Raw genomic sequence first — 12,460 nt, forward strand, 5'->3', positions numbered from 1 at the left:
CCTGTTAATCAACTAAAAATGGCCAAGCAAGTGCACACACTGACAAGATACACGATACAGTACGAGACCAAACGCGATTTCAGCAACTCTCAACACAGTAAACTAAAATAAGCAACGTTTCCTAGCAACGGCAAATGCACTAAACACTGAGACAAGTAAATACACTTACTATATATATATATATATATATATATATATATATATATATACACACTATATACTATTTACTATATATATAATAGAATATGAATTTCTAACGATATGTCTTCTTCTTTTTATCAATTTAACACATCCTTTCTGAATAATAGTATTAATTGTTTTAAATTCTTTAAAAAAAAAAAATACTGATCCCAAACTTTAAACGGCAGTGTGCATAGAGCTCATCATATATGGTAGACAGATGGTTTTAGTGTGAAGGGTGCGTTTGATCTTCTGAAGGAACCAATGAAATATGTTCTTGCACGTCAAGCAAGTACGGTCACTTCCATATTTGATGCTACTAGTATGTTTTGGTTGGTCCTTATTTCATTATAATCTAAATTGCGATCTTTCTCCTTCTCCTCTAGGAAGCAGCATTAAGGATCATTCCCAGCGCTTCCGGCGCTCTTGATCATCCCAGCGCTCAGCGTGCTGGCTCCTCCCCCTCCCGGCGGCAGCGTGCGCTCTCAGCCGCCCACGTGCACCCCGCGCTCACCAGGCCTGCGTGCCCGAGCCCATGCCCCCAGCTCCACGCGGCCCTCCAACGCCATGTGTGTCCCGCACACTATGGAGGCGGGCAAGCACAGCGCCAGCCAGGGGCAGGGCAGCCACGCTGGGGTCCCCCTGGAGCCCTTCATTCACCAGGTGGGCGGCCACACCAGCATGATGCGTTACGACGACCACACCATCTGCAAGCCGCTCATCAGCCGCGAGCAGCGCTTTTACGAGTCCCTGCCACCAGAGATGAAGGAGTTCACCCCCGAGTACAAAGGTACAAAGACTCGTGGTCTAAAAATATGCTGGAAAAACTGTGAGACACAACTCGATGTGCAAGCTTGTATAAAACTGAAATTGTTTCGTTGGTGAAGATGGTGGATTCATTCCAAAAGCAGTGTTTATTATAGATTTATTTTTGGCATTTATTAGCTTTATTTTGATAGGACAGTTGGTAGACAGGAAGGGAACCAGGTGGGGGGGGTCGGAAAAGGTCCGTGAGCTGGGACTCAAACTCAGGACGCCCTGTGCGCAATGATGCTATATGTCGAACTCGGGACGACGATGCGCAACGACGCTATATGTCGAACTTATGTTAAGGGATCATGTATCTGCATAAGGAGGAGTTGGGGATGGAGGAGGGCAAGCGCATGTCTATGCGACAGACTATAAATTTGAGTACGGATTAACTTATATATCTTATTAATTGTAGTGGGAGGAGTTATGATCAGCTGAGCGTCATAGAACTGATTTCAGTTTATTGGCATAAAGTCATCTTCACCTCAGGCAGGGCTTCTTTAGATGCTTTTTTTAAATAACATTGCTGGATCATAATCATAATCTAACATCTAATCATGTGTTCATGTGTTCATAGACTTGTTTTCATGTCATTTGTATTTTTAACATTCATTTTCATAACAGCCTTCAGATATTTTCATTATCTCCGTTACGACCATGCCCCGCCCCCAATTACTTGATTAATTGTTTTTTAAACCTATCGATGATTGAAATAAGAAATTGCCAAAAATGCCCATCCCTAGTTTGGAATTGGAAATGGTTTTGAAGGGCTTGAAGTTTTTGGGTCATTTCAGAGTTAGTGCTTCTCTGTTTTGTTTGTCAGCATCTATTTCTTGTACAAAACTTCCTGAGATCGTTTAGTCTATGCTGTTTTCTGCAGATCTGCGAACAGAACTTTATTAAATGTTATTTGTAGTGGTCCTCCTATCTAATAATTACAAGAAGCTTTATGCTTTGTTACTTTGGATATGAACCAAAGTTTCAGCTTTCAGATTCTGTCAGATTTACAATGAACTGCAAACAATAAATGTTATTTTGACACTCTTTAATATGATGTGACAAATTGCTGTAGGGCCTCAGTACAAGCAACAAGTGAACTAAACATCTTTCGCTCTTTACTATTAGTTAAATCACAAAAACAAGCATTCAATAAACATAAGAAGGTATGTTGAAAGAAACAGTACAACTTAATGAAATGTATCATGTCTCATGTAGTCGGTTAATCAGTGTTTCATCCGTGGAAAGACCTAATCAGTGTTTCCCCAGCCATTATATTAGGGGGCGGCTCGCCCCCCCCAACGGCACCCCCCACCCCCTTGAAGGTCAAGTGAATTTTTATTTAATTATATCTTCTCTATAGTGCCAGATCCCAACAGAAGTCATTTAAAGTTACCTTTCCGATAGAACAGGTCTATACCAAACTAAATAGCCTTATGCTATTTATCTTATTTACATGAAGGCATGATATTTCTGTCTCTACTGTTACATGGTATAAATATTAAGCTTCAAAAAGATTATTTAAATGTGAATTCTGCGTGGCTCTGTGTTAATGTATGGTGGAGACGTGCGGTTTTGTTTACTACCTGTACTGAAGCGCGCGACACTTGTGGTGATATTAACGTCTGTTGTCTCACTAAATGAGGACGTAAATACATGAACAACATCTCCAGAACTGCTCTGAGAGTCACTTCATGAGCATTTGACCGTTTCATTTGAGTAAAACTATCCATATCATACATACACAGAAATTTAAAGGTATTCATGGCAACCCATCAAAATAAAAGTTTGATTTAACCCTCTGGGCCCTGAGGGTGTTTTGGGGGCCTGGAGAACTTTAGACATGCCCTGACATTTGTGCTTTTTTCAGTTGCTTATAAAAATATAACTGGCTAAAGTCTAATAACACTGTAAACAGCACAAATTGGGCTACAATAATATGTTAGCAGCATTTGTGTACATGATTGTGTTTTTAAGAAATCAACGTTTATTCGTGGTTAGTGAAAAACTAACATTTTGAAGTCACTGAAATAAGACCATAAAACACATACAGAACAATTGTTCACAATACTTTTGAGAACCGGATCTTGTATCCTAGAATTTTTGCTTCAAAATTATGTGAAAATCATCTTGTTTATTTGCTCACAGAAAACAATACATTGATTTAAAATTTTAAAGACATGTTTTGTGACTGAAAGCCAATATGCGAGGGAGTGGTAATGTGCTTGAATATTATTTAAGTGTGTCTGCTACTTTCCATGCATTCAAGAAGAAAAAAACATTATCAGTAGTCAAGGATCTTGTTTTACCATAGAATATCAGTGTAGTTGAACTTCTGATGTTGGTGCAGCGCTCTCAGAGGAAAACAGTTGGAAGAGACTGAAAGTCAGCAGGATTCATCATCTGTGGTGCAGGTGTCTGATTCAATAAAATACAAACAACCAAAAAAAGAGAAAAAACATTTGTGAGCATATTTATATCAGGAGCATATATATATATATATATATATATATATATAGGTTTTGTAGTCATAGACTCATTCATGCTTTGTATTATCGTATAAAAAAATTAATTTTATTTTTGAGTAACTAATTATTGTTTAGCACGTTATTTAAATCTATTTTTGAACAGAGTAGGCTATTAATAATAAACATGTTCTAAACATACTTTGACTCGTAGCATTCATCATGTTACAGTGTACTCTCATATTACTTTTATTGTTTTATATGGAGCAAGAAAACATCATCGCACCGTAAGAAATTTAAATACAATGAATTGCCCATCATATTCAAAATGTTTTACTGGATTTCAAACATTTTAGTCAGGAATTATAGTTTGGGGAAAACCCAACTATGATTTTGTAGTCATATAGCCATCCTGAACATCATGTATGATTTTATAGTATAGAAGATATGATTCTGCAGTCATAGACTCACTCATGCTTTGTACTATAAAAGGACGTACTTTGTACTATAAAAGGACGTACTTTGTACTATAAAAAATATATTTTATATCTGAGAACTAATTGTTACCGTTTAGCACGTTATTAAAATATATTTGTGAACAGATTATTAATAATAAACATGGTCTAAACTTTCTTAGATGCGTAGCATTCATCGTGTTGTAGTTTGGGAACAACCCAACTAGTAATGTGTTCAAGTTTATGTCACAATAACACGTTAACTAATGCAGAAAATAAACATTACTTACCCATCAGATCGTTCTTCTCTACTTGATGAGCTCTTGTTCTTATTTTGAGGGAAATCCGAGCCTTTACTCAGTGGTGGTCTTCCAGAAACAAACAGTATAGCAGCCGTCACCGTCTCCCCCAAACTGTCCACTAGGATATTTCATCTCACAAGTTAGTTGTAGCGATCATAAAGAAAATCATTAGCAAAGATAGATAGACATATGCATAAATACATTAATATAATCAATTGCAAGAATAAACATACACATCCAACATATATACATACACTCACCTAAAGGATTATTAGGAACACCTGTTCAATTTCTCATTAATGCAATTATCTAATCAACCAATCACATGGCAGTTGCTTCAATGCATTTAGGGGTGTGGTCCTGGTCAAGACAATGGGTCTCATTCATTAAACATGCGTACGCACAAATTTTTCCGTGAAATGTGCGTACGGACGTTTTCACGAATAAATCATGATTCATCAAAAACTTTCATACTAAAATTTATTCTAAATGTACGAAAAAATTCAAGAACAACTTATACCACACGTACGCAATAATCATGCACGCCCGGGGCCTTATAAGCATGTATAAAAAACCCCACATATAATTAGATATGTTATGTACAGGGTGGGTGAAAATTAACTAGACGTTAAAATTGATTAATAAAGTATAATTAGAGGTCCAATTTTATATATAGGTCCAAACAACAAATCACCTGATCTATGCTTATATAAACGGTGATTATTGTTTCTCACCTTGTGTTTGGAGGCATGGCACACTTGGTACTGCTTGAAGACATTGCAGCGCGTGCTCTAAGGAGAGAGCGCGTCTTTAGAGAGCGCACAGCAGAGTCGGCGCCAAGGGGGGCACTCGCGGGCCGTGGCCCCCCAAACGAGTTACTGTGCCTCCCCACTTTCCATTCTCTCCCCTCCTTGCTGAACGCGATCGATTTTGAAAGCGAATTTACCGATAAAACAGCGCACATAAGAAAGCAATTGAACGATTTAGCGAGCTTCAGCAACTGCACGCGATCACAGATTGCACGCTCTTCACGAAACCCCACCCCCACACACACACACACACACAACGTGATTTGTGCCCCCCCCCCTAGAAATTTAAATGCCCCCCGATGGAGGTGCCCTGGCGCACAGATATGTTTGCTGAGAGTGACGAATGGCTGTTCAGTTGCTTTTAAATAACACATTTTTTCTGGCTTCCACCTCCGACAGCAAAACCTCACGTTCATTATCGTTAAAGTTATTTTTCTTTGTCTTTTGTTTCGATGCCATAATTGTCTTTCTCTAGACGAGTGCCGCTTTGCGGAAAGCCCTTATATGGAGCTGGTTTGGCCGTGTATTATGCTAATCACTAACCTCGTACACGCGGGCGCTCTTTTAGAAGACTCCAGATTCACAAACAGAAGAACGAGTTTAAGAACAAGCTCATGTGTGTACGCACGTGTTGTGAATTAGGCGGAAAGTTTTCGTGAGAAGTTCAATTGTGCGTATAAATACGAAAAACGTACGCACTTATTAGTGAATGAGACCCAGTCTCCTGAACTCCAAACTGAATGTCAGAATGGGAAAGAAAGGTGATTTAAGCAATTTTGAGCGTGGCATAGTTGTTGGTGCCAGACGGGCCGGTCTGAGTATTTCACAATCTGCTCAGTTACTGGGATTTTCACGCACAACCATTTCTAGGGTTTACAAAGAATGGTGTGAAAAGGGAAAAACATCCAGTATGCGGCAGTCCTGTGGGCGAAAATGCCTTGTTGATGCTAGAGGTCAGAGGAGAATGGGCCGACTGATTCAAGCTGATAGAAGAGCAACTTTGACTGAAATAACCACTCGTTACAACCGAGGTATGCAGCAAAGCATTTGTGAAGCCACAACACGCACAACCTTGAGGCGGATGGGCTACAACAGCAGAAGACCCCACCGGGTACCACTCATCTCCACTACAAATAGGAAAAAGAGGCTACAATTTGCACGAGCTCACCAAAATTGGACGGTTGAAGACTGGAAAAATGTTGCCTGGTCTGATGAGTCTCGATTTCTGTTGAGACATTCAGATGCTAGAGTCAGAATTTGGCGTAAACAGAATGAGAACATGGATCCATCATGCCTTGTTACCACTGTGCAGGCTGGTGGTGGTGGTGTAATGGTGTGGGGGATGTTTTCTTGGCACACTTTAGGCCCCTTAGTGCCAATTGGGCATCGTTTAAATGCCACGGCCTACCTGAGCATTGTTTCTGACCATGTCCATCCCTTTATGACCACCATGTACCCATCCTCTGATGGCTACTTCCAGCAGGATAATGCACCATGTCACAAAGCTCGAATCATTTCAAATTGGTTTCTTGAACATGACAATGAGTTCACTGTACTAAAATGGCCCCCACAGTCACCAGATCTCAACCCAATAGAGCATCTTTGGGATGTGGTGGAACGGGAGCTTCGTGCCCTGGATGTGCATCCCACAAATCTCCATCAACTGCAAGATGCTATCCTATCAATATGGGCCAACATTTCTAAAGAATGCTTTCAGCACCTTGTTGAATCAATGCCACGTAGAATTAAGGCAGTTCTGAAGGCGAAAGGGGGTCAAACACAGTATTAGTATGGTGTTCCTAATAATCCTTTAGATGAGTGTATAAATACATGTGATCAAACTTTCAGGGTGTCACACATCCCTTCTCAGAATTGCTCATTGATAGTCTGATATAAACCTGTCAAATTAAAGCTTCCCGTTTTGATATAGCACTTACCACTTTTCCATGGAGTATGCAGTGAGGAGAATTTAAACAGTCCATCTTCTCATTTCCTGTTTTGTCATCCTTATGTTCCTGTTGTGTGTGTCATGTACAGCTCTATGACACCCGGCCTTCTGTTCTCACTTATTCATCGTAACGCCTGTTTGCTGTCAGATGGCAAGGTCTGTCTGCTGCACAGAACCGAGTCTGAGACCGGAGGTGAACTGTCATGGGAGACAAGAACATTATTACGGTATTATGCTCCGATGTTGCGACACGAAACAGAGCCCTGAGGAGCAGGTGCAGTGAGGAGGGATGTTATGACATCAGTGTCATGTTAGAGGAAAGCCACCTGTTCCAGTGCTACTTCTCTCGAGATTTTCAGCTTCACAGGTCCTCTTTGATCACATTTGGGCTGAAACGATTAGTCAACATTATCAACAACTTCGAAAATGAAAAATTGTCGACAGATATTTTTGTCGTTTTAAAAAAAAAATGCTGTCATGTGTGAAGGCCCAGATATAATCTCAGCTAGGGGTGTGCGATATGACGATTTTTGATCGTTTTATTTTTATATTTGTTCATTTAATTTCATTAAATGCTGCTGCTAAATGCACCTATTGTACCTGGAAATAAAGCACTGTTTGTTTTATTTGTATATTATGTGTATTTGTAATGTGCATCTTTGTTCTTATTTTTTAATAAGAAAGATAAAATAATGACAAAGATTTTTATCTTCGCCCACTTTGGCCTAAATATCTGCCATGTCTTTTTTTTTTTTTGTTACCTTCAAAGGCTTTGTCTTTCTAGTTTGGCTGTAATGCTCAGACAACTTGTAAAGCCAACATGACAAAGAATCGTGATAAAATCGTTAATCGTGATATTTCTAAAAAAAAATTGTGATATGATATTTTTTCCATATCGCCCACCCCTAATCTCAGCAAAGTTCTTTTTCGTTCTTCAGTTAGGAGTAAAAGAATTTTGATATAAGCAAGCAGCAGTTTATTGTTAGCGAACATCCCGAAGCTGCTGTGAGTGCCATTTAGATGAATATGTAAATATGTGCTGTGTGCTTTCCTCTCAATAACAAATAAACATACAACAAAAATGACAGTGGTGAGAAAACAGTTCAGAAAGCATCTGATAATCTACCTGATTAATCAGTGAAATAATCAACGTCGTTGGGTTTGGTTAATTCTTAAAGTTAATTCTTCTAATAGTCATTAGATTAATCAATTATCAGTATAATCCTTTGTTGCATCCCTGGAAAACATGACCCACATTGTGATTATGGGGTGTGCAATATTGACCAAAAATTATATTTCCTGGAATTTGCTGATAATAATAACGATATTGTATTGAATGTGTTTTTGTGGTGGTACCATGACTAGTTTATTTTTGGCATATTCTTCATATTCAAGTCACAGCAGACTGAAATGAACTGTTTCCATGAAAAAGTTTCCATATCATATCGAGATCAGTTTAATTAATGTTGATAACGATGATATGCTCTGGACATACCAGAGCTCTTTGGATTAATTTTACAGGTTTAACTTGAAGAAATTATGACAGAAATATTACTGTTGTATACTAAAATATAGGCCTAGTTCTCTAAGAAATGGGTAATAATATAATTATTTATTTATATACATTTAAATAAATACAATTTATATACACTTATTTGACATTTATATTTAATTTGTATTTTTATTTGATTACATTTTTTTAAAAGATGGATTACATTAATCAATTAATTAATTAATACTTTTGGTAATATCGCCTAGCCCTACGAGGCAATATTTGCCCTTGTTATATACGCACTTCAGAAATTGAGACCCTTGAATTACAAAATCTCCATGTTCATCATACCTCACATACCTGCATCTTTCTTATCTTTGTTTTACGATTGTAAGACAAAAAACAGATGTAGCAGTTAAAAGAATTGGTAAATGTTCCTCCACACTGTACTTATTTTGGGACCTGAATTGTTTGTTTTGTTTTTTTTCCTCGACGCTTATAAGATTACGGTGACATTCTGTGATATGGGATGACATGGAAATGATGTTGTAGCTTTAAAATAGGTTTGCATACCTATAATAAAGCTTAGTTAAAGCATGAAATCGAGTCGTTCAGACAGCCCCATAACTGGCAGTGTGAGCTGCTATTATTTGTCTGCAGTGGAAATGTGTATACACTCATGTGTTTTTGCATCTGTCCTGTGTTCACCCTCACCACCCCCCAAAACATCTCACGTTCTACATTCACAGCATGCCTTCCATATGAACCGCTTCTCCCTGTGAGTTTTGATGGGGCTAAATGCATGCCGGACATCTATAACTTCCACTGACTATTTCAGGCCTTGCTAGAGTAACATTGAAGCTTGTTATTTTTTCTCATCTAGTCACAGCAAGGATTATAAATAAACCTGTCCTTTTGAATCACATGGTATTGTTTTCAAATGTCAACAGAGTGGGATGAACACAAACTCTAAAGATGAGTGTTAGAAGTGTTACAGAAGTTTTAGGGCTTGCAAAATCATATCACCTCTTTAGCTAACCTTCAGTCACAGCTATTGCTGGCAAACAAAAAGCTTTTCAGAAGGAAACATGCTTTCCACTTATTTCAATTCTACAGTTTGCACAAAGCATTCATCTTCTAAGCAGTAAGAGTGGCCCTTGTTTTATTGAATAAATGTGTGTGCATTATTAATTTAGTCAGATTATATTTAATTGTGATTTACTGTATAATTGTGATCATCAATGCTGAAATCCAGGTAATGTTTTAAAACTAAATAGTTTTTTGCAACTGTAATTAGGGCACTGTGTCAAATTCTGTTTTACATTTATTCATTTAGCTGACGCTTTTATCCAAAGCGACTTACAATTGCTATATATGTCAGAGGTTGCACGCCTCTGGAGCAACTAGGGGTTAAGTGTCTTGCTCAGGGACACATTGGTGTCTCACAGTGGATTATGAACCCGGGTCTCTCACACCAAAGGCATGTGTCTTATCCACTGCGCCATCACCACCCACCCCGTTTTAATGGTTTAATTAAATTTTATTCTTAATCAATAAAAGTGTTTTGTTTTTTTTACAATAATTGAAACCCTATGAACAATTTTTTCATAATTTCCATATTGTCTCTTAATTTTTCTAGATTTATAATTTAATGAATTTATTATCATAGTGGTAATCAAATGAAGGCATAAAGCATGTAAATAATGCAATGTACTTAATATTTTACAATGTAATGAAATGAAAATGTAAAATTATAACATGGAATAAAATGTGTGTGATACTCCTTAAAAATAAAGTTTTAATGTTTATTATTATATAGAGAAGTGAAATGTTATATATTTATCCTTTTAAACATATATGAATTATGTAATTTTTGGCTTACATAACACCCTGTTTCTAGTCTTTGTGGGTGTCACAGATCAGTTGCTTCTACCTAAAAGATATGTCTTTGAAAGCAGCTAGAATATAGGAAAACGTATAACCTAATTATGCATAATATGAAAGGCCGGGCTGAGCAGATGCCTGAAAGAAACTCCAGAGCCTGCAGATCAGTGTGTGCAGCACGAGTCTTCTCAAGGCTGCTCATGTGGATCTGTAAAACCTATTAAACAGAGCTCTTCCTGAATTAGCTCATTAGCATCATCGCAGTCTTCATTCATGAGCTCGCGTTGCTGGGCTGACATCACTGAGGACGTATCACAGAACTAAAAAAGGCGCTTCAGCACAGAGGCATGATGGGATTATTCAGACCTTCCCACTAGCTGCTATTCTGTCCTTCCCACACGTGCATCTGTCTGAGCTTCTTTATTCATCATACCACATATGCTGTCCAAATGTTTGATCTTCTTCATTATATTAGTGTTTTGAAGTTATATTCCACGCAGAATCTACACTTTACATTTTGACTTTCTCTTCACCCAAACTAGTGTTATCATAAGTATGGGTACCAATGTGTCAAAACCTGGGCCTGAAGTTGAAACGTGAAGTTGGATTGGTACAGAATAATTATTGGACTCTACAGAATGGAATCAAACATTCAAAAGAGGAGTAGTGCTAAAATAATATTTACTTTTCAGTTTTTGGTAATGAATTATCATGCATATAAAATTGCATGACTATGGCTTTGGACTTTAAAAACAACTGCCATTTTAAAGGGTTTGAATGCACAAGAAGCAAAACTTTACACATTATTTATGTAGAATCACCATTGAAACAATTTAGTCCATAATCTGGAATAGATTCAGTCGTGAGTCATAATGTGCAATTCATATGAACTTAATCAATGTAAAAAAAAAAAAATTATTACATCTTTTTCTTTGTTGAATTCTTTGCATACATAGTTCTAATTAATGTTGATGTTGTAGGTGTGGTGCTGGTGTGTTTTGAGGGAGACTCTGATGGCTATATCAATCTTGTGGCATATCCATACGAAGAGAGCGAGGGGCTGGACCATGAGGAGCTGTCCGAAAGAGATCAACCTCGCCGAAAACACTCTCGCCGTAGCCTCCACCGCTCCAGCAGCGAGCACAAAGAGGACAGACCTGCTCACGACGGCGACAGCAACGACAAGTGAGTGAATGCTGGTCCATATTCTGGTCACTTGTGTAACAGAATTCACTGCTAATGACAAGATAGCAGTCAGTATCTTTGGATCAAGAATTGTTGTCATTGGATCTGGTATTAAAACACAAATATCAACCTTAGCAAAGAAATGGAAAGTTTCTGACCAGAAAAAGAAAAGAAAAGATGCCCCAGGGTACCCTCAGCACCTTGACACTTATCACATTTAGGGCAGGATCAAAATCATTAAGCTTTGTTTATTTACTACAAATTTTTTAATAATTTACGTTACGTTGTCTGATTTATGTTATGTTACGTTGTTTTAGATCACTAGTGGTGTGCCTCAGGGCTCAGTTTTGGGCCCTTTTCTGTATATTATTTATCTATTGCCTTTAGGCCAAATCTTCCATAAATTTGGTATAAATTTTCATTGTTATGCTGATGGAACCCAGCTCAAAATCATTAAGCTTTGTTTATCACAGTTTTTACTACTTATTTACGTTACACTGTCTGATTTAATTGTTGGATACAGTTGCAATCAGTGTTATTTTAGTGAAAATTATATATTATAGTTTTTTATTAATTATGAATCCGTTTGTTATATATATATATATATATATATATATATATATATATATATAATCAATTAATAAAACCTTTTTTATGTTTTTAATTTTACTAACACTTTTAACAGCCCTGGTTGCAAGGGTCAAGACCTCAGAGGTGGAAGAGAACAAAATACGTAAATTTATACAAAACAAAATCATATTTGAACCTCTAATACTTATAAAATGTAATATACTTAATATAAATGTAACATGACCTCAAGGTGTAGGCCTACCCTATTCATGAAAAATGGCAAAACAAAAATTCCAAACACATCAATTATGAATCAGCATAAAATACATTCATTTTAAGAGTTTCACAATAACAAAACATTCT

At 37.4% G+C, this 12,460-nt stretch overlaps 1 protein-coding gene across 2 annotated transcripts in view; it reads left to right on the top strand.

Annotated features, from left to right (window-relative positions):
* Positions 1-12,460, top strand: part of LOC306867767 (inositol hexakisphosphate kinase 1-like) — a 95,358-nt gene that overhangs the window by 52,535 nt on the left and 30,363 nt on the right. For both annotated transcript variants that reach the window (XM_079413628.1, XM_079413629.1), the window contains exons 2-3: positions 567-970; positions 11,323-11,527. In XM_079413628.1, coding sequence (XP_079269754.1) covers positions 748-970; positions 11,323-11,527 — 428 coding nt within the window. In that variant the 5' untranslated portion in view covers positions 567-747. The remainder of the gene's footprint in view (positions 1-566; positions 971-11,322; positions 11,528-12,460) is intronic.

The sequence above is a fragment of the Barbus barbus genome (assembly GCF_936440315.1).
Source record: "Barbus barbus genome assembly, chromosome: 49".
NCBI lineage: Eukaryota > Metazoa > Chordata > Actinopteri > Cypriniformes > Cyprinidae > Barbus > Barbus barbus.